This window comes from Asterias amurensis, chromosome 15, assembly GCF_032118995.1.
Source record: "Asterias amurensis chromosome 15, ASM3211899v1".
Classification (NCBI taxonomy): Eukaryota; Metazoa; Echinodermata; class Asteroidea; order Forcipulatida; family Asteriidae; genus Asterias; species Asterias amurensis.
Genome location: NC_092662.1, coordinates 14612000 through 14634780, shown reverse-complemented (window position 1 = coordinate 14634780; position 22781 = coordinate 14612000). Strand labels below are relative to the sequence as shown.

The following is a 22781-nucleotide window of genomic DNA, read 5'->3' as shown; positions in this document are numbered from 1 at the left end:
GATACGGAACTTGAAGAAAAGTTTATTTTTAACGGTCCTTTGAAATAGCGCCCTCTCTAGTTTATAAAACGTCGGGCAAAAAAATAGTTCCTGGTATCTCTGTTTCCTTTTGCGTAAACCAAATGATATGGAACGGTTACCATGTAAAAACTAACGAGTTTCCATAAATAGCTGACTGCAATGTTATTGTGGGCAGGTCCATGCATGTTTTTGTGAAGTTGTGTTTTTTGTATTTATAAGAACCTCTCAAAACCGGAATTTAGTGGGTATAAAAGCAGTTTTGTCTGGTGCTTTGAATGATGACGGTGTAGACAGTTGAAGACGCATGCTTCATTTATCTGCTGAACTCAAATCCAACTTCAAAGTTGACGGTCTAACTTGTAAACATGTGCGGTAGGACAGCTTGGTGAGAATATAATATTTAAATATAACAATGAGTTCAATTCAATTCGCACATGTTTTATATGAAATGTTTAAACTTAAGTGCTCAACAAGGGTTTGTGCAACTATTATTAGTGATGTGTAACCATCCATTTCTTTATTTAAGTTCTTAAATTTGTCATTCAATAAATTTAAGAAATAAAAAAATTATTACTAAATGTTGTGGCATGCAGTGATTTAATTACAATATTGATGATGACGTGTTAAATATTATGATTATTTAATGTTTAAATAGGCCCTATTAATCTTTTTAACTAAATGATCAATAAATACCATGACTACTGTGTGTCCAATCAATGGCTGCACTCTGTGTTTAGAGAGCTTTGTTTTTCCTTTGCTTTTACAAAGTTTACTGGACCATAGATCTCATCACGATTGCCGCCTGCCTCGGACTGATTTTGCTGTATTGCTGAAAGGCACTGTGGGAAGGAAAAGGGGGCTTATTTACCTCTGTGCGAAGCTCCTTTGTTCCATCCTACTAACATGCCTTTTGCTTTGGCCATTCAGCAGCTAGGCAGATTTGCGATATATGATAGAAATGGGGAAATTGTTGCGGATGAGTAAATTATCTTGTTATTTATGTCATAGCACGCTTGATCCGGACCAGACTCGACGAGCCTGTGCCTATACCAATAGGCAGGGTAGAAGAGTACGACCACGATGGAATAATCCAAGCAGCACATCTGGTAAACGAGGGAATACAGGTACCAACAACGGCAAACAACGAGGGACGACACAAACTGGCAAACAACAGCCAAGCGAGGGCCAAATTCTCAGGCGGAAATACTATCCATCGTTCAATCTGACTCCGACTGGTATTTCGTAAGTGAACTGCTCATTAAAAAAAAACGTGATCATCTTCAAAGTAGTATCGTGTTTAATTAAAGGTGCTTCAACATTTAGTAGGCCTATAAGTACTGAACATCTCATGTCACACTTTGAGGCTTGTGAATAACGCCAGAGACCTGCCTCCAAACCGGCGTGTATTTTCACCTTTGACCAACATTCATTTCATATACAGATACACAGTCAAATTCTATTGCGGACGTGACAGGAGTGTACTGTTTGGGCATCTATGGAAAGCTCATGTCATTGTACCCAATGGAATCACTGGATCTGTAAAGCAGGTAACTGTCTTTATCCGTGCAGTTAAAGACAGGGGTCCAGTCCTTCAACATGGCTGCCAAGTGTTAACGTGATTAAAACTACCAAAGTTCATGACATAAGCTGAGTCCCTCTCTCTCTATTTTCCTACAGGCCTGTGCTTGTCTCTGCAAAGCATTTTGACAGCGATGCTGCATCTGATGATCGTCAACTGGCCCCAATGCAATGGGGTCTTGTCCCGTCCTGGCATAAAGACGGTGACCATATGAGTGTTGCTTACAAGATGAACAATTGCAGACGAGAAGGAATGATGGAGAAACGCACTTTTAGCCGACTGGCAGAAAAAGGACAGCGATGTGTTGTCTTGGTTGATGGGTAAATTGAATTATGTTATATTTAAAAACATTCATTGTTAAAACTAGATATTTAAACAACTCGTTTCATTTATAAGGTGTCGTGGCAGACAGGTTTAGAGCATTGAGTTCAAGTCCTAGTGGTTTAGTCATCGGGAGGTTGGTTCAAATCCCTGTCATGACTTTTATGTCCACACAGGAAGAATAATCCCCAATAGGAATACACAAAATCTGAGAAATTTCAAATTTGGGGGCTTTAAAACTTGTATCATTGTACAAACCCACATTACTTCAAAGTGAAATGTTTCTCTAAATGCTTTATACTATTCAGCTGCCGCAGGCTTCTAACCAATATGCTTTTTTGCCGTTGTTTTAAGAGTGATTTCTTTAAGAGTGAAAACTTTTACCTTCCCTAAAAACCTACTGGTTCCGTCTCTAGGTACTACGAGTGGCTGACATCAAAGGATGGCAAGAAGAAACAACCTTACTTCATATACTTCCCTCAAGACGCGCCGATAGAAAACCTTGCCTCGAAAACCTCTCAATCTGAATCGGAACCACCAGAACAACCTGATTGCCTCCCAGAGGACGAGGTCACAGAAGGGTCAGAGTGGAAAGGTCACCGGCTCGTTACGATGGCTGGGCTGTTTGATTGTTGGTACCCACCTCAGGTTTGTATCTCTTCATCTCCTCAAAAGTGTGTTCAAAATACGCACAGATTATTACCTCCAGGGCCCAATCAGCTAAGCACTTAACCAAATTATACTTAGCATTATAGGTTTACCGGCCAAATTACCATTTCTTATGTACCATTTGTGATTGGTATCCTGCTCATTTTTGCTCATTAGCAGGAAATCGTTAAGCAATAAATTCTGCTAAGAAACTCTATGAAATTGGGCACTTGCCTTGACATTCACTCTTGAAGGCGAACAGCCATTGTCCTCTAGAAAGGACAACTTCTGAGCAAATACTAGGATTTGGAAAAGGCACCACAGCAAAAGCATAGGGCACCACGGCAATTACTGTGGGTGCCCTGAGTTAATTCGAGGACCTGTAACTGGAAATATTCAGTTGGGCTTTTTTTTCTTCTTCAAAAAGATGAACCGGTGTGAATCTGCTCATGACACATGTGGTCTTGAGCAAGGCACTTTACAATAGACATTTTGTAAAAAGTTGGAAAGGATAGTGCATTCTGCTCCAGCAGCCAGGCTCTTGGTGGATTATAATCTTGCCTACATCGTTACATACCCTGAAGGGGGGTAGCCCTGTTTCAGCCCCGGGCGTAGGGGGCAACATGCCCCTGGTGGCAGTTGATTTGGGTCGATAGCCCATATCGGTTAAGTGTAACACTACACTACCTACCCAACTTTTTACGAAGCAACTAAGGTTAAGTGCCTTGCTCAAGGGAACAAGTGTAAAGACCTGGTATCGAACCCACACTCTTCTGCTGACAACACCTGAGCTTGGGTCCAGTCAATTAGACCTCATGGCCACGACACGCCAAAAACTAAATTATTAGTAACATGTTTTTGATATTCTTAGGGAGGGGAACCTCTGTATTCCTACACTGTGATCACCTTAGCTTCGTCTGAATCCATGAGTTGGTTACATCACCGGATGCCAGCTATACTGGATGGGGATGAGGCTGTAAAGTCATGGCTGGATTACGGCACTGTACCGATACGGAAAGTGAGTCCAAAACAAAAGGCGGTCTGACTTAAAGGCAGTGGACACTATTGGTAATTAATCAGACTAATTATTAGCATAAAATCTTACTTGGTAACAAGTAATGGGGAGCTATTGACAGTATAAAACATAGTGAGAAACGGCTCCCTCTGAAGTAATGTAGTTTTCGAGAAAGAAGTAATTTTCCACGAATTTGATTTCGAGACCTCGGACTAAGAATTTTGAGGTCTTGACATCAGGCATCTGAAAGCACACAACTTCGTGTGACAAGGTTTTTTTTATCGTTATTATCTCACAACTTCGGTGACCGATTGAGCTCAGTAACAGGTTTGTTACTGTATGCATATGTTGAGATACAGCAAGTGAAAAGACTGGTCTTTGAAAATTACCAATAGTGTCAAGTGTCTTTAAAGGGCCTGGTATACATTTGGTAATGGAACCCACTGTCTGTTTCTATCTTATTTAGCTGTAGATATGTACCATAAAACCTAACCTGTTTAACAAAGACAAATTTACCAGGCGAGGATTTGAACCAATGACCGGATTTATATACCATCGCTCTACCAACTGAGCTGTCCGCCCCTATGTTGGCAGTCTCCTTATAACTCAATATCTTTGTTCGGGGGTGCTTGTCAGAAGCCATGTAACAGCTCGCTGCCGGTTAGCCAGGAATCACATCCGAGTTTACGATACAATCTGGAAAGCGACAGCCATGGGATCACGTCAAGGGGATGGGACTCTATAATCTTAAATATCAACGTAATAAGCCAAAAGGAAAACTGACTGGGTAAATTTTTAAATAATTTGGGTTTTGAACAAGGAAAAATTTACTGTAGCAACAAATTATTTAGGGTTTGAACCATGCCAGTGCTCTACCAACTGACCTATCTACCCCTTTGTTAGCGGTCTCCCTATTTTGTTGTTATGTTTGTTTAGGGGTGCCAGTCGGAAGCCATAAAAATGTTAACTGGGGCAGAAAATTTTAATACTATTTGTTAACTATTTTCCATTTTCCATAGGCGTTGGAGCTCATCAATGTAGAGCCTAGCTTGACCTCTCATCCCGTGTCAATGAATGTCAACAACTCGAGATACAAGGCATCTGATTGCATAATACCAATCAATCTTGAGTAAGTCATGTGTTAAGGAGAAAGACGTAACGAAAAGTTAACAGCGAAAGTTTGTAAGCAATTGATGTGCAAATTTGCGTTCCAAAAAAAATGAGTGTGAAAGTTTGATTTGTTTTCTGCCATTCACAAGTCATTATTGTAATGTTAAACTCCTTGGCGGTAAGCTTGGTGGGATTCGAATCCACAACCTTGGGATTGCAATTAAGCAGTACAACCACTATAACACGGTTTTCAGGGGCCCTACTAAATTTGCCTAGGTTTTCCCTAGTTGGGGTTTTCGCACATCTAAAACTGACACTTATTGAAACTTTGGTCTTTGACAGTAAACCGGTGAAGGAGACAGCTAGCAGTAAACTGATGAGTTCGTGGCTAAGCAAGGGTTTCACTCCCAAAAAGGAGACGTCTGTCAAAAAAGAAATGGGGCAAGAAACCACGCCTCCTGTCAAACAAGGGTCACCGATATCGAAATCGAGGTCATCACCACGGAAACAAACAGCAATGACGGCTTGGTTAAGCAAGGCAAATCCAGAAGTGAGCGTCAAGGCTGAAACGGAACAAGATGGCCCCCCATCCAAGAAAAGCAAACTCTTTTGAAGGTTTTGTGAACCACCTTCAAAGAAAATGGATGCAGTGCCACTTAAAATCTTGAACGTGTAGATAGATACAAATTTCCTTAAAGGTACTGGACACCTTTTAAGTTGGGGTATCTTTTGGGTACTAACGACTCCTCAACTTAATGACCAAAAAAACTTATTTTGTAAAGAGGACTGGAGAGCCGTTTGGGATTATAAAACACGGCATGAATTTACCCCTTTTGATGTACTACTAGTAGTGGTGTAGTTTTAGAGAAAGGCGTCATTTATAACCCCAAACATTTGAAATTTGAAATCTCTTCTCAGACATCTGAAGGAACACAACTCCATGTTTTTATTTTTCATTCATCATTTCTTGCAATTTTGATGACCAATTTAGTCCAAATGTCTACAGGTTTGTTAAAGTTTGTTATTGTATGTGTGTTGTGATACACCATGCCAGGTTACTGTTCTTTGACAATTACCAAAAGTAAACCCTGCATTTAAAATTAATTTGTTGTAAATAATATGTAAAAAGATGAAACTATTTTAAACTTTAGAGGACTTCAATTATAACGAGAGTCGCCAGTAATGGCCTATTAAATGTAGTTTCTGCTTGCACTGCAATGGCACCTTTTCAGAGCTCTTGCTAAGCCATTTGTTATTTTTTATACGATAATTTGAATAAATATAAAGGCAAAAACAAAGCAATGTCTGCTTATAAATGTAAATATAGTTTTAAAAACATTGATATATTATCATGATAAAGGTTATACAAATTTGAAATGAAATGTTTAAATTAATCTCAAAAGTCAAGACTTCAAATTTTGTACTGAAGGGGTAACATCAAAATAATGGTAATTCACATCATTTCAACATAAGGTTATATTTTTACCATACAAATGAGGACATTTTTGAAAATGAGTATTTGCAAAATTAAATTGGACAATTTCCCGTCCCTCTTTCAGGAAAAAAATTCACTTCCAGTGATACAACTTCAGGGGCTCAACCTTCATTAAAAATATTTGAAATCAAAAGTTGAGCATTACATTTTATGACATTACTTTACAGTAAATAAGTAATCAACGCATCCAAGGTACTGTATTTCAACTAGAGAATTGTATGTGTGGCAAGTTCGTTGTAATGTACTTATGAGATGTTTGGTTTATTCCGTTAATAGTCTTCTTATTCTCATAAAATGGCAAGAAAATGTATAAAAACAGTAAACTTTGACAATAACGAACTTGTGTGTTTTTGTATTTGAGATATGTACCAATTATGTTTATATACAGTGTAAGTGAACTCGCATAATGATAATACAGTTGTGAAGTGCTGCGATTTAATTAGCCTAAATAAACACTCGGCCGTCACACTTCGAGTCTCGTGAATCACGCTGAGAGATCTGCTAGCCCACCTGGGCCCAATTTCATAGAGCTGCTCAGCACAATATTTGCTTAGCATGACATTTCTTCCTTGACGATAACAGGATTTACCAACAAAATGTCCACGTGATTTTCAGGATAAGCAATTAACAGCTGAATACTAGTAACAAGCATGCAACAAACTTTATTTGGTAATCCTGTTTTTTATCAAGGAAGAAATTTCATGCTAAGCAAATTTGTGTGCTTAGCAGCTCTATGAAATTGGGCCCTGGCCAACGTTGTCGCCTTTGAGCAGTGCTTTATTTCACATGACCTTCATGGTTTGGAAGATTCGCAGTTAAGTTCGACGTACATTGTGAACACGTGAAAAACAACCAGTCTACTCTATTTTAATTTCTGAAATCTGTAGCCGAAGAGGGCGTACGTCAAAGGGGATTTCCCGAAATGAGAAATACCGTCGTGCCGTTAAATTTTCGCGCTCATTTTACACCGTCGGGGCTAACAAAAATATAATACTCGTCGGTACATGTAATACACCGTAATAGAAATACTCCATTACCCCAGATGCGAATTTAACATCCATTAAAATTGTTAAGAACAACATTTTGATGCAGTAAAGGAGATAGAGGAAGGGAAATAGAGGGAGCACTGCGTGCACAGGAACAGGTAGGTAATGGCTGCGAAGTCTGGATGTGTTTTAACCTATAAAACAAATAATAATATTACATGGTTACTTTATCACTGGGGAAAAAACCCGGCTCAGTTTGAGCCAAAACTTCCGGTTTCTCTGTTCAAAAATGGCAAAAAAAGATTGTCTCAATATGAGTCATGATTGGCTCTCATTGAGCCAAGTCAGGCTCAGTCAAAATTGAGCAAGTGACTCAGTTCTGACTGAGCCAGTCTTTACTCAATGTGAGCCAATCGTAGCTCATTTCGCGCCAATATTTAGGGCGATTTTTGTGAACAGAGTAGGAGACATTTGGCTCAACCGTGTTCCCCAGTGCTGTCGAGACCATAGGATATAATTTATAGGAAATGTTATAATGTTCGTTTGCTTTTATTTTATGTAGTTTACAGACTCGCAAGGAAAACTGCTGATTGTCCTGCTACAACTGAGGAGACAATGGGTACGTGTAGCCATCAGATGTATAATATATTCATAGTCTGAACATGATTTTATCCATTACATCAATCAACTTCGATGACATTTGTATTGTATACTTTAACAGGCATGTGAGACTTCCTCTTTTCAGCTGATTTTCTTTCTTCTTCTTTTTTTTTTTGGGGGGGGGTTGATTTTCCTCTTTTTTTCCCTTAACTTTCTGTGTACAAAAGTATAGGAATATTATCTTGTCCTCTTTTGTTCTTGCCCGGTTTTCTCTTGTCCTCTTTTTTTTCATGGATAGTTACTCACGATATTCCTGATTAAAGCCCATTTTCACTTCTTTTTTATACTTGTAAATTGTGTATTTAATTTTGTATGAAATGTGAACATAAAATTACAAAAGCAATTTCAAGTGCATTTGCATTTCAAATACAGCTCCAAAGAATGCTAACCGGGCACGATCTGCTAACCATCAAAGACGACCTCAACCCAGACAAGCACAACGTTCAGCCATTCGCTGCACTGCAGCCCGGCCAGGCCTGGCCCCAAAACGCCAACCAACAACCAGCCACGGCAAACAGCTGGCCCCAAAACGCCAACCAACAACCAGTCATGGTCAACAGCTGGCCCCAAAATGCCAACCAACAACCAGCCACGGCAAACAGCTGGCCCCAAAACGCCAACTAACAACCAGCCGTGGTAAACAGCTGGCCCCAAAACGCCAACCAACAACCAGCCACGGCAAACAGCTGGCCCCAAAACGCCAACCAACAACCAGTCATGGTCAACAGCTGGCCCCAAAATGCCAACCAACAACCAGCCACGGCAAACAGCTGGCCCCAAAACGCCAACTAACAACCAGCCATGGTAAACAGCTGGCCCCAAAACGCCAACCAACAACCAGCCATGGCAAACAGCTGGCCCCAAAAAGCCAACCAACAACCAGCCACGGCAAACAGCTGGCCCCAAAACGCCAACCAACAACCAGCCATGGCAAACAGCTGGCCCCAAAACGCCAACCAACAACCAGCCATGGCAAACAGCTGGCCCCAAAACGTCAACCAACAACCAGCCACGGCAAACAGCTGGCCCCAAAACGCCAACCAACAACCAGCCATGGCAAACAGCTGGCCCCAAAACGCCAACCAACAACCAGTCATGGAAAACAGCTGGCCCCAAAAAGCCAACCAACAACCAGCCACGGAAAACAGCTGGCCCCAAAACGCCAACCAACAACCAGCCATCGCAAACAGCTGGCCCCAAAACGCCAACCAATAACCAGCCACGGCAAACAGCTGGCCCCAAAACGCCAACCAACAACCAGCCATGGCAAACAGCTGGCCCCAAAACGCCAACCAACAACCAGCCATGGCAAACAGCTGGCCCCAAAACACCAACAATCCGTTCTAAAGACGCTGCAAACCAAAGGCAGGGTGCCCCAGCCCCAATATGTGACCCAGCCTAGTCCGCATATCATTACTGTCCCAGTTCCAGTAGGACCATCCACTGTTACACATCATCATCATCAAGATAGCTCTGTTCACAATCACACCAATGTAACTGGAGACCGTAACAATACCTTCCTTGCAGCAGTCGAAAGACCAAGATTTTGGACCAGCAGTGAGCAACCAAGTAAACGTCAAAAAACAGGTATGTTTAAAAGGTCCTTTCGTTTGGTCCATTATACAAATTAACTGGAACATTACTTACTCACACTCCAACCTATTGTCACCTCTCCATTATTCTAAGTACTAAATTTTGCTTGTTTGTGTTTATACACTCTTTAAATCTTTTAGCCAGGATTTTAAATAAATAAATAACGTTTTCCCCTGGTCTGACTGTACTCTGTTTCCATGTTCAGTTTAGCCCCATGGCTCAACTTGGGCTACCGAGTGTACTGTACTCTAACATGCACCTGTGACCCATGCTATTGTTCCATAATATTATTTCGTTCCATGTGATTTAGCGCCATCGCAATGGCCTATGTTTTAACTATTGGTATCATAAAAGAGATCAATGATCTAATGATTTAAACTTTTATCTCCAAAAGATCAATGGTTTTGAAACGATATCGCGCCATCCATGCAAAATAGTTGAGTGCTGGAACAAATAGCGTGACGTCACAGGTGGATAATAAGTTGCATATTAATGAACCTTTCTATTATTATAGCCTTTTCGAGACATGGTGGACACTATAGCAATGCCTTGTTACTTTGGGTATGTTCGTACAGAAAATTTGCTTACCGTTAAAAAAGCAGCAGCCGATTTCACGAAACGCTATAGGATTAATCCTATCTCGAGTTAGGAAGAGTATGAACCCGTCCTAACTTGGGATGGGTTCAATGCGTCCTACGTCTTTTGATACAGAACTGAACCCGTCCTAAGTCCTATAAGATTAATCCTAAGTTCGGAAGAGTTTGGTGAAATCGACGGCAGCTCTATGAAATTGTTTTTTTTCTTCATAAATCACATAATTATGTGAGTTGAGTTAAAGTTAAACGTTGGTTCTCTGCTGTGCCACGAGGGTTTTCCAGACCGCCCCGTTTTCTTCCCTCGGGAAAAATCAACACTTTCGATCTTGGCTGTGCTCCGTGGTCATAATGGGTTGATGTGGCTGGCAGGCGCCCTTGCATGCTTGTTTCTCGAACACGTCCTTCGCAATTCAGCTCTTGGCTGCGAGTAAGGATGATTATAGCCTCCCAAATTATTATTATTACATCAATGTTTTCCCACTCAGGACCAGACGAGTACTCCCAACAGCCAATAGACGTAGATGTTTCTTCAGACATCCAGGATGAGGAGGATGAAGATAGTGAGCAGGATTATGAAGACTACCAGGACCCTCAAGACGATGACCAAGATTATGATGACGAGGAATGTGAAGATGAAAACCAGAAAGAGTGTAAGAAAGATGATCAGGATGATTATAAAGATGATCGTCCTAGTACTTCTGAGAAGCATTCATTAACCCCAAAGAAAGAAATTTAAAAAGTTCCAATTCCACACAAGGCTCATTTTTGTGAAAATGAATAAACGCAACAACCAGTTTTGTTCCGAAAACTGTCGTTGTTTCTAAAAAATAATAATAATAATCTAGATCGTTTCAATTCAATTCAAATACCACGATTCATTTTTGTGAAAATAAACGCAACCGATTGTGTTCAATGTCATTGTTTTTCTTCCAAACTAGGTTTGTGGTAACACCATTGTGTGTACTATTCGCAGAGTTTATTTTCAGAATTCGGGAGACTTCTTAGTTCTGAAAAGAACTGTCCTGCTTATAAATACTACCTGTGCGAAAGGTAGAAAATCAGCCGGGTACAATAATTGGTCTCGACGTTTCGACTAGCTTGCTCTAGTCATCGTCAATAAGTTTGATTTTTAATTTTTGCCAGAGCTATACTGCTGTGTAAATTGCTGTTTATGTTAAATGAGGCTGGGTATTATAAAGGGAAAGAACAGGGCTCATTTCATAAAGCAGTTTATGAACAGAAAATGCTGCTCTTCATCAGCAAATTAATTTGCTGAGCAAGAAATGGATGGGGCACCGGTGGTAACGGTATGAACTTTATGGATTGTTGGCTGGTAAACTGTTTCAGCGGAGTAGGATTATGTTTGTGCTTAGCAAGATTTTGTGCTTACAGGCTTTATGAAATTGGGCCCTGTGAATTTATAGCTCGTAAAAGTAGTAGAAGACTTGCATGTTCAATCGGAATCATACAGAGAAAGTATTGTGCACTGTGCAGCAAGAGTTTTTTTTTTTAATACAACGATTTGCGAAGTTGACTTTGATAAGGCTTGCTGTTTGGCGGCATTTCAGTGAATGTCTCTCCTGAAAGCTTTGTTCTTTTTGTTTTCTTGACACCATTGGTTAGCACAAAAACTTACTATGTATAACGAACAATGAAGAGCTGTTGATAGTATAGAACGTAATAGGAAACGGCTCCCCCTGAAGCAACATAGTTTTTGAAAACGAAGTAATTTCTCACTAAAATATTATTTGAACTGAATTGGAGGTTTCGAATTCAAGCATCTGAAATAGGAGACCTCAGCTGAGGTTTCGAATTCAAGCATCTGAAATTGGAGACCTCAGCTGAGGTTTCGAATTCAAGCATCTGAAATTGGAGACCTCAGCTGAGGTTTCGAATTCAAGCATCTGAAATTGGAGACCTCAGCTGAGGTTTCGAATTCAAGCATATTCTGAAAGCACACAACTTAAGCGTCAAGGGTATTTTTTCTTCCATTATTCTCTCGCAACTTCGACGACCAATGAGTTTATATTTTCACGGGTTTGTTATTTTATGCATAGTATGTTGAGATACACCGAGTGAGAAGACTGGTCTTTTGACAATTATCATGTCAATATAACTGACACCATGCAAAGATATTGACGAAATAGGGAGACCCCCAACATTAGGGCTTGACAGCTCGGTCGATACAACGCCGGCAAATCCCACTGCAATGTAATCAATCTTTGTTCAACCCAAATTTAATTGTTTATAAATAATTAGTAAATTTTGTTTTTATTGTTTATAATTAATAGGTAAATTATGTTTTTATTGGCTTACTTGGTATGAATATTGCTTCTGTAAAATTTGCTTTGTTTAACAGTATCGGGATTAAAGAATCTTTAGTTACATTTAGTTGCTGCTTGTTTAAATGGGGGCACGGCAGTTGCGGAGTTTAATCTTTGACCCCACAAAATCGCCGACCTTGTTAGTTCATACCAATGCATATTTGTATGGATTGTTATATTCTTCTTTTAAAACATCATTATGCATTTCATAACAAACGGTTACAAACGCTTTTCACAGACGTGAAACTCGCACGTTCCCAGGCATCGTGTTCCTCCAATGTCACGAAATAAAGCCTCGTGTATTTTTCGTAAATTGACACAAGCATGTGGGGGGGGGGGGGAAACAGCGTGCTCACGTGATAGGTTTTTTTTTTTAGCTGCACGTTACGCTAGTCTGGTTCCCAGACCCAAAAATCACCGACTAGGCTCTGTAACAAGAGACGTCAAGGAATCTTTGGTCAGGGAACCAGACTACTCGTTACGCGAGCAAACACGTAGACTTGTGGACAAGTCGTTAAGAGTCCCACGCGGTGAGATAGTCGAGTTGCGGCGGTGCTATGGCGAGATCGCGAACTGTTTGAGCAGTGATCTCGCGAGAATACCGCCACAACTCGACTATCGCACCGCGTGGGACCACAAGTCTAGCAAACACGTGAACGTGAACGTCAGAATTTTATTTACTAGGTGACGTCACCACTTTGGGCTTATGCTCACGTATGACGCCTGCACGTATGTACCTGACGTGAAAAATGGTAACTGCTTAGCAACTTAGAAAAGGGTCAAGCTGTTACATACTATTTTCAGCTTTTTGAAATTCAGCACTGGCATATCACTTGTTTGAGTCCGCTAACACCCCCCCCCCCCATCACCCCCTATTTCTCTCTCGATTCGATGCTTGGGCAATGTGTGATCCTCAGTCTGTTTTCTAACTGTTGTTTTTACCCAAAGTACGTTTATATATAGATGGAATTTGTGATGTAATTGGTGTTCTTAAAGCCATTGGACACTTTCGGTAAACAGTATTGTCCAAGACCCACACTTTGTGTATCACAACTTGTATATAAAAATAACAAACCTGTGAAAATTTAGGCTCAATCGGTCATTGGAGTCGGGAGAAAATAACGGGAAAACCCGCCCTTGTTTCCGCACGTTTCGCCGTGTCATGACGTGTCTTTAAAATAAATCCGTAATTCTCGATATCGAGAATTTTATATTGTTTTAATGTTTTCTCAACAAGTATTTGGCATTTCATGGAATAAAACTTCAAGAGAAGTCTTTCACCATTACCTTCTGTAAACCCTGTAAGTTATTTGTAAATCTGTGAACTTTAAAAAAAAAATCTGTTCCGAAAGTGTCTAATGGCTTTAATACATCTTTATCCGTGATTTTTTTTTTTATCACATAACAGTCTATTCAATGCAGTTTAAAATTTTGAAATTGTACATTTAATATTGTTGAAGTCGCTGCAATTAGTAGTTTTACAAGCATTTTTAATCGGAATTTTTGTCACATTCCAGTTTTACATAATATGAAGTTGTAAATGTAGTTTTTAAGTATTCGTGTTTGGAGGTGGTGGAAATTAAACGATTTTTGATTATTAACACTGCTCTTTCCTGGTTACATTATTTGCGTTAATCTCCTAAAACGTTAATCTCCAAGTGCCCCACTTGTGGATCGGGTCACTTGGGGCTGGCCCGAGATGCACTGACGTCACCGCGAGAAGGGTGAGTGATTTTGGGTGCGTTCGTTTAGCTTCCCTGGGTCGGCCCCGGTGTGTGGCGGTTTTTTTCCCAGGACGAATGTGGGTAATTATCTGCACACGTTCGTCCTGGGGGAAAAAACCGCCACACACCGGGGTCGACCCCGGGAAGCTAAACGAACGCACCCTTTGTTTCCAGGAAGAACGTGAGTAATTACCTGCACACGGTCCTGGATACAAACAAAACAAGACTTTTCCAGGACGAATTTGGCGTAATTATCTGTCCACGTTCGTCCTGAATGAGCACACCGGGGTCGACCCGGGGAAGCTAATCGAGCGCACCCAATGATGTTGTATTGGGTGCGTTCGTTTAGCTTCCCCAGGTCGACCCCGGTGAGTGGCGTTTTTTTTCCCAGGACGAACGTGTGCAGATAATAACCCACGTTCGTCCTAAAAAAGAAAACCGCCACACACCGGGGTCGACCCAGGGAAGCTAAACGAACGCACCCATTATATGATTTGACTGCGGCATATATCTCAAAGCAAAATGAATGTAGGTGAACGGTGATTATGGGCGGGATTGACCTAGGCTCGAGCACACTCTCTGGGCTAATTCACAAGCCTCGAAGTGTGACGTCAGATGTTCAGGCTAGTTTTTCATGACTTTAATTACCTGCTCAGATGAAATCTTCTTTAAATACTTTGAGGCCGGCTATAATAATAATAAAAGACACACCTGTATAGCTTATTATCATGCCCAATGGAGGACATAAATTAATCGATACATCGACTTCGTCGTCGATTTCAATTGAAGTATTAGGCGTAGGGTCGTCTTTCATAATATTTTCAAATAAATTCGAGAATGTCATTCTTTCATAATATGTCATCTTTGTGTATCGAGATAGACTGAAGTCCCGTATCCTGCAAAAATTCGACGTTTAACTATAGACCATGCTTGTGACAGGAATGACAATGAACCAGAACTAGTTCAGACAAAAATGACACAGCTGGTAATAATGTAATCAGCTTTTAAAGCTTAAACGATTAATTAATCCATTGTCTTACTTTCAGATTGTCTAGATACCTTGTTTTGCGAAATATTATTGAGCGCAACATCTGTGCAATTCACAATAGTTTCAGGCTGTGATAAGTTTTTGATGTTTTTTAAAGACACTGGACACGTTGGGTAATTTGCCAAACACTCTCACTTGGTGAATTGCAACATATGCATAAAAAACAAATCTTGTGGAAATTTTGGCTCAATTGGTCATCGAAGTTGCTAGAAAACTAATAAAAACCACCATTGTTGCACTAGTGTCGTCACATGCCCGAAAAGGGTTTGAGGCCTGGCCCCAAGTTCATAAAGCCTGCCACACAAAACTTGCAGCACAGAATAGTACTGCTTAGCAGAAACAAGTTAGGCATACCAACCCAAATCACATTAAGTTTGCATTGTCGTGGCTGGTGCCCGACTCAAGTTTTGCTTAGCAAAGTTTGTCAAGTAGTATAGCCTACTTCTTGCTTAACAACTTTATGAAATTAGGCCAAGAAATCTTTCTCATATGAGTAATTACCTCTTTCTCAAAAACTACGTTACTTCAGAGTGAGTCCTTTCTTGCACAATGCTCTATACTATCAACAGCTCTCTCCATTGCTCGTTACCAAGTTTTTTTTAAAGCTAACATATTTCGAGTAATTACCAAACGTGTCCAGTACCTTTAAGAAAAAGTGACAGGCATAACGATTTTTATCATATCTAATCAGTCTGTTTGATTGGCGGACCCGTGACCAAGACCTTTAATTCAACCCAGTCAACTTCTGATAAGCCAACAGCTGACGTCTCCTAAAAAAACTATAAATTCTCATGAATCGCTCTTGAAAATTCATTCCGATTTGACCGAACGCAGCATCGACGACTTCTCATTCTCACTCAGCAACTTGCCTGACAAAACTGTGAAAATGGCCGGCAGAATTTTATCCGTATTCCTACTCATTGGTGCCATGTTTTTGGCCGTCTCCGTAAAAGGTAAAAAACTCTAAAATTTACTTTTTGTTTTTTTTCAAAAGTGGCTAGTTTTCTCTGTATTCAGGTAAAGCTTTTAACAAAAATAGTTTCATAATAATTATTGTATAGGATTCATAAATACCTCAGACAGTTTCGCTATTCCTATTGGTGGAGAGCGCGTCACGTGGGGGTGTTTAAACCTTTGATAATGACCAGTGTTTATAACCGGTTGTCCCTTATCAAAACAATCGAAGGGTTCCAATTTGGTATTGTCAGAGACCAGTATTTCACTTGGTGCACTCCTACATAATGCATAAGATAACAATTTGTCGTCGAAGTTGCAAGAGAAATGGGAAAAAAACATTTGTTGCACATTTTGTGGGCTTTTAGATGCCTATAATATAATGGGGTTCAGCTGAACTCTTTTAATATTTGAGTGAGAAATTATCTCTTTCTCAAAAACTATACGTTACTTAATTCAAAGGAAGCCGTTTCTCACAAAGTTTTATAATATCAACGGCTCTCAATAATTGGTCGTTACACCAAGTAAGTTTTTATGCTAACAATTGTTTTAAGTAATATACCAATAGTTCCCAAAATAATGCCATAATCATGCTTTAATTTTGTCGTGGTTGATACAACTTTACTTTCAGAGATCTATGGAACTGGATCTTTGACTGAGCCCAGGGATGCCACTCCGGAGATTCAGGGTTATGTTGACCAGGTAAATAATAATTTATTACACAAACTAAACTGTGGTAGACAATGACAGAGATACAACAAAGAAGAAGCGTTCTTCCTAATATTAGTGGTCCGCTGGTCAATGCCAGCTGTAAGATCCGACTGGACCATAGACTTGATTCAAGGTCCTTTCTCGTGTGCGAGGTCCAGAGCATCACAAAACAATAGTTTCCTGGGGATGGCACGGGATTGGGACTTGAGTCAAGTCTAACTGGACCAGAGCGGCAAATTTTGAGAAAAGCAGGCAGAGATGCACTATTTTGCTATAAGTAAGGGGTTTTCTTTTTACTCAAAAATAATTCACTGCATCCATTCTTAAAACAAAAGTCTTTGGTTTTTTTTATAGGTGAGATCTGACGTGGAGACTGATGTCAACAGAGAACTCGAGATGTACGAAGCGACGACCTACAGAACACAGCTGGTCAACGGAGTCAACTATTTCATCAAGGTAAAGGCCTACTAAAGTAAAATATTATCACTGTCGCATGCTCTGTGCAATACTATCCGGAGGACATTATTGCATATGCAAAAATATCCGCCCGGACGCTGCTGCATAATGCGATTGTGTCTGCTCGGACACATTTGCATATGCAGTTGTGTCCGCCCCGTGCAAAACCGTCCATGCAGTAAATTATCCGGTGCAATCATAAAACACGTCAATAATATTCATGCTGTATGTTCACTGTGCATGCACGCTCGCTTACGCGCGCACATGTCCACCGGACGGTTTTTGCATAGCCCCCTGACACGATTGCATACGCAAAAGTGTCCGGAGCGGACAGTATTGCATGGCGGACACAATTGCATCTGACACCGGTCTGAGAGAGGGTTTTGGTACCGGACCCTCTGAAAGTAAAAGAGTAAACATTTCACGCTCTCCATTGTCCGAGTGGTGTCAGTTTCGTTCTCTTGAGAGTGAAAGTCAATCTGTGTCACTCTTTGTGTGTGAAAATTTGAACGAACTCCATTCAAAATCGAGCCTATTTAGAGCTTTCGCGCTGTAAATAGAGTTGTCCGCCATAATGGCTCTTTGCGAGAGTGGTATGGCCTGCGGACGAAACGATTGTTTTTTAATGACTCTTTTAAATTAAGAGAGATAATTACTCGAAACATGAATGACCATAAATTAACACTTGGTATAAGAAGCACTGCAGCTATCGGTAATGTATTACATTTTGAGAAACGATTCCCTTAAATTGTGAATTGCGTTTGGTCAGTCCCAAGCCCATGTCTAAAGCTGCAGTTTCTTCATGGTTTACTGCAAAAAATGGTGTACTGTTTCCAATAGGACGCTTTGCCGACCAGTCATTCAGATTCGGATGTTTTTGACAGAAGTATTTTCTTTATTTCTGTTGCAGGTTCACATTGGTGGTGCTGAATACCTGCACCTTCGTCTCTACAAGTCCAATGGTGGAGATGTTAGTTACGTCAGCGCCAAAGACGGAATGAAATTTGACGACGAACTTGTTTACTTTCAATAGACTAAACCACTTGGACAGTCGAGTCAAACGTGGAGCTGTGGATGGTATTCTCTTGTTCATTGATTTTGAGTAATTCTCGCAGCTGACGCTTCACTACCTAAATATAATTTAAACACAAATCTACTTGAAATTCGCGTTTATGATCAAGGTATCAGAAACATTACAGATTGTATTATTTTCACTGACGCTCATCGAAGCAGCTGGTTATCCACATTGTCTTCATTACAGTCAGCAAAGTGACAACAAAAACGGTTGAAAGCTTTAACTTAGTTCAATGCAATGGCATTATCTGTATAGAAAAGCAAGCAGGTCATTAGCGGAAGGGACTAGTTTCAAAGAAAAGCATTATATACCTTTAAACAAAACGTTTAACTAATGTGGTTGCTAGAAATAAAAGGTGAACAATGAAATCCATGTAAACAAGAAGCAGTTTCTGTGTGGCTTAATTATAGGTGTTTGTTATTTTGCGTTATTTGTATAGGGAACTTAATGTTACTGACTCCTTGCACAACGCACAGCGCACGGCTTAGGCTTTTCTCTTCTCCCATCATTTTAGAGTAAAAAATGTACACGAAGAAAGTGCCCCCCCCCCCCCCGCACTGGAAAATGCACGTTTTTGTGGGGGTGCATTCCTCGTGTCTGCATGGGCCAGTGAGAATTAATTTTGTAATAACCCCCCCCCCCCCTGTAATGAAACACCTCTCCCCCTCCTCCGCCCCCAGTCTACAGGTAAAAGTTTCTGAAAAGTCTCCCACCAAAAATTCGACCCTCAACAAAAATTGAAAGAAGAAGACACTCGGGTTAGGTAATATTGTTATTACAGACATGTATTCTCACTTGGTGTATTAATATGATAAAGAGTAAATAAATAATTTCCCTTTTAATGTAAAAAGCAGTGAGACTTTGAAGTATTTTTCGTTTATTTTTAAATAGGTTGAAATTTGCACTCTAAGCCTATAATTTAGTGGGCGCTCTGGGGCAAGATAAACTGCCCCCTCTGTTGTTTTCTTTGACATTTCTCATTTGGCAAGGCGCCCTCTCTGTTACTGATAGGCCATCTTATCATATAGAAGATCGAGTAAAAACTGCGTGTGCATGTCATTTTGTGTTCTGGAAACCTTAAGAAAATAACTGCAAAATGATTGAAATAACGTGTAACGACCGCCTTGGAAAGAAAGTTCGCATCAAGTGCAAGTATCTTTTTATATAGGACGATAAACGAAACTTTAAAATGAGCCGAGGAGGTTACTTTTTGTCTGGTGTTGTTGTTTTTATTTTGTAACTACTTAACTTTGTCATGTCAATTGTCATGTATGATGTTTGGTGTGTACGTGCATGACGTGTGTGTCTGTGTATCATTGTATCAACCATCATGATATTTAATTCGCTCAGATCAGACATTGAATGATAATCAATGGCAAACTAAACCATGGCTGTAATTGCACATGGTGCAAGTCGTTGATAATAATTCAGCGTAATTGGAGTTAATTAGGGGCGGATAAATTGGTGGCGACGTGCGGAAAATTATCAAAACTAGCCCAGCTTCCCTTTACATTTCTTCATTTAGTTGTCTGAATATTAATGGTGGTTTTTACCCATACAACGATGTGTTCAAGCACTGTATACTCAGTACTTTCCCAAGTCCTTTGAACAAATATAACAGGCATATTACTCGGGTGGGATTCGAACCCACAACCCTTGCAATTCTAGAGCAGTGTCTTACCACCTAGACTACCGAGATTGCCCGGTAGCTAGAGGCAGTCCGAATCCTATGTTTGTCTAAAGTTCAACATTACTAAACATTATGAGAATGATCCTTAGCATTTTGTCCTGTCAGCGCTGACGACACAATAGGTGACCTGAAGAAACTCATCGCTGCACAAACCGGAACAAGACACGAGAAGATCGTCCTCAAGAAGTGGTACAACATCTTCAAGAACCACATCACACTCAGAGACTGTATCCTTTGAACTTTGAACTATTTTGAACTATCAGTTGGTATTGTTTACGACCAGTGTTGTAGCCACAGTTGGCGGTACTGGGCCAGCCTGCCAAGAACTGGCAACCTTTGCCCAGCATTCTGAGTAAAATACACTGTGCTGTAAGAGCTGCCTAGTTGCAATGATTATTTTCTTCAAAATACTGTCTCATTGATGTTTTCAGTATTATGCATCGATTCAGACATAAATGATCAAATCCGTGTTTTTAGAATTAGTGTCATGATTTTTGAAGGCGGTAAAAATTGGGCAAATCTGGTGACTAGTCTATCAACATAATTGCACTTCAGCTGAATCTTGTGCGTGTGGTTACGATCATCGCAACTATGTGCTGCCCAGCACAGATTTCCCCCCAGATAGCACTTCGGTAATGATGGCCCCCCTATCTAAACATTACAAATTGGGAATAGACTAAGTTGGATTTAGAGCCCACCATTAAAATTGGTCTAGCAACAACACTGCCAACACCATTCTTACTAACCTTTTGTCAAAACAGGCATTTGTTAAAAAAGATACCTACTTCAACCTATTAAATGTCTTTTCCCTTAACTGCAAAATGTCTCTTCTCAGATGAAATCGGCGACGGAATGAACTTGGAATTGTACTACCAATGATCAAACATGAGACGGACTTTCCTAAAAACTCAAACCAACGCTGCAAGGATTGTGAAGTATCATACCATCTGGATTTGTGGACGGCTAAAATAAAAAAACAATGGTCACTCTCTCTGATGTTTTTAACATTCATGTTAACAGCAAAGACAGGCCTGGAATTTCATCTTTGAGAGGAATAGATATTTCTTGTTATGCCAAAGGGCACGTCAATTGAAAATCTCCAAGTCTATGGGAAACTTCTAAAGGGGCACCAAGGCCAATACCTTCATGTTAACAGCAAAAAGGTTCCTAACAGGCCTTGAGTTTCATCTTTGAGAGGAAAGGGTCTTTTTCAGTTTGCCAAAGGGCACTTCCATTGCAAATTCTTCAAGTCTATGGGAAACTTCTAAAGGGGCACCAAGGCCAATACCTTCATGTTAACAGCAAGAAGGTTCCTAACAGGCCTTGAGTTTTATCTGAGAGGAAAGGGTCTTTTTCATTTTGCCAAAGGGCACTTCCATTGCAAATTCTTCAAGTCTATGGGGATCTTCTAAAGGGGCACCAAAGCCAAGATCAGGGGCAATAGGGCCATGGCCTGTGTGGTCTCCGTTGTTTTTATTTCAGGCCTGTCTCAATAGTGGGATGAACATTCTGGAATACAACGATAACATCTGGAGTAAAACTGCAGGACATGATTTCTCCTACGGACAGCTGAGATATTATTTTAGTTTTCTAACCTAGCTGTTGTAATGATTCAGTACAATGGATGTATATCGCATTCAACTTCTGGTTAGTCCCCAAATTTATTTCCAAGATTTTGAAGTGTCGAAGGCAGGGCTTAAATTGTTACCACAGAAACAAGACCTGTGATTTTAGCATCGGGCCAGCAACAAGTCCTTCCATGTTCCTTTAGTTTTCTAACCTAGCTGTTGTAATGATTCAGTACAATGGATTTATATCGCACTCAATTTCTGGTTAGTCCCCCAAATATTTGTTTCCCCATGCATTTGGAAGTGTCGATAGCAGGGCTTAAAATTTGCACCGCAGAAACAAGACCAGTGATTTTGGCATCCGACCGGTAACAAGTCTTTCCATGTTTTTCAACAATACCTCACTTTGGGTCTAATGAGTATCAAATGTGTACTATGAAATACAAATGAGATAAATTTCTTCTAACATTGTCTTAGTGCATATTCAAGTGAAAATATTTGAATGCTTGCTTTCTCATTTAAAACCTGGGCCCAATTTCACAGAGCTGCTTAGCATACAAAATTTCCTTAGCATAAAATTTCTTCCTAGATGAAAACAGGATTACCAACCAAATTTCCACGTGATTTTCAGGATTTGCAAACATCAGCTGAGTACCAGCAACAAGCAATATGCAACAAATGGAGATTTGGTTGGTAATCCTGTTTTTATCTAGGAAGAAATTTCATGCTAAGCAAATTGTTGTGCTTAGCAGCTCTATGTAATTGGGCCCTGGTCTTTTACACAAACAAATCCAGTAAATATTTTGAGCTACAAGCCCTGAGATCTTGCAAATTTTCCCTCAAAATTAGAGCCCTGGAAGATTTTAATATAGTTCTATGCTCATGTATGTACACGGGTGATCATAGTGTCTAGATCAACTGAATGGACATTATTTGCCTGTCTTTGCCCAAATTTGCAGTGGGTGCTTCAATACATCATCATCCAACTTTAATTTTTCCCAGGGTCCAGAAACTCCTTTTCAATATTTCCTGATTTCTTTGTTAATGTAATTTCCCAAAATGTCTGTAAACTTAGTTACATGCTGATGTGGTGGAGGTATTTTCCCCACCAGAAAATAATTATCAGAAAAGTATCAGAAAATTAGCGCGTTACTTTAAGCTGGCCAGGTTAAGGCGAAATGTGAAATAAAGAGTTAATTGATTTTAA

At 40.1% G+C, this 22781-nt stretch overlaps 3 protein-coding genes across 4 annotated transcripts; all 3 read left to right on the top strand.

Annotated features, from left to right (window-relative positions):
- Window positions 1-181: 181 nt before the first annotated feature.
- LOC139948392 (abasic site processing protein HMCES-like) lies at window positions 182-6525 on the top strand. The gene is made up of 7 exons (XM_071946534.1): window positions 182-406; window positions 1030-1263; window positions 1699-1920; window positions 2338-2569; window positions 3441-3587; window positions 4604-4713; window positions 5037-6525. Exons 1-7 carry the CDS (start codon window positions 387-389, stop codon window positions 5305-5307), a joined length of 1236 nt encoding a protein of 411 aa, XP_071802635.1. The 5' UTR covers window positions 182-386; the 3' UTR covers window positions 5308-6525.
- Window positions 6526-7121: 596 nt separating this feature from the next.
- Window positions 7122-13949, top strand: LOC139948448 (uncharacterized). 2 transcript variants are annotated; one of them, XR_011787447.1, is made up of 5 exons: window positions 7122-7333; window positions 7738-7794; window positions 8208-9422; window positions 10510-11788; window positions 11941-13949. XR_011787447.1 is itself a non-coding variant. In XM_071946593.1 (4 exons), exons 2-4 carry the CDS (start codon window positions 7791-7793, stop codon window positions 10758-10760), a joined length of 1470 nt encoding a protein of 489 aa, XP_071802694.1. In that variant the 5' UTR covers window positions 7122-7333; window positions 7738-7790; the 3' UTR covers window positions 10761-13949. The 2 variants fall into 2 exon arrangements, 1 of the variants encoding a protein (XP_071802694.1); XM_071946593.1 differs by having other exon boundaries at window positions 10510-13949.
- A 1993-nt stretch (window positions 13950-15942) lies between these two features.
- Window positions 15943-18688, top strand: LOC139948280 (cystatin-A-like). The gene is made up of 4 exons (XM_071946381.1): window positions 15943-16073; window positions 16706-16776; window positions 17140-17241; window positions 18152-18688. The coding sequence occupies exons 1-4, from the start codon at window positions 16007-16009 to the stop codon at window positions 18272-18274; spliced, it is 363 nt and encodes a 120-aa protein (XP_071802482.1). The 5' UTR covers window positions 15943-16006; the 3' UTR covers window positions 18275-18688.
- The last annotated feature ends 4093 nt before the right edge of the window (window positions 18689-22781 follow it).

Coding starts and splice junctions, on each gene's coding strand:
- LOC139948392 (XM_071946534.1), top strand. CDS start 387: ATGTGCGGTAGGACAGCTTG. Junction 1,264..1,698: donor CTGACTCCGACTGGTATTTC/GTAAGTGAACTG, acceptor ATTTTCCTACAG/GCCTGTGCTTGTCTCTGCAA. Junction 3,588..4,603: donor GCACTGTACCGATACGGAAA/GTGAGTCCAAAA, acceptor CATTTTCCATAG/GCGTTGGAGCTCATCAATGT.
- LOC139948448 (XM_071946593.1), top strand. Junction 9,423..10,509: donor AAGTAAACGTCAAAAAACAG/GTATGTTTAAAA, acceptor TTTCCCACTCAG/GACCAGACGAGTACTCCCAA.
- LOC139948280 (XM_071946381.1), top strand. CDS start 16,007: ATGGCCGGCAGAATTTTATCCGTATTCCTACTCATTGGTGCCATGTTT. Junction 16,777..17,139: donor TTCAGGGTTATGTTGACCAG/GTAAATAATAAT, acceptor TTTTTTTTATAG/GTGAGATCTGACGTGGAGAC. Junction 17,242..18,151: donor GAGTCAACTATTTCATCAAG/GTAAAGGCCTAC, acceptor TTTCTGTTGCAG/GTTCACATTGGTGGTGCTGA.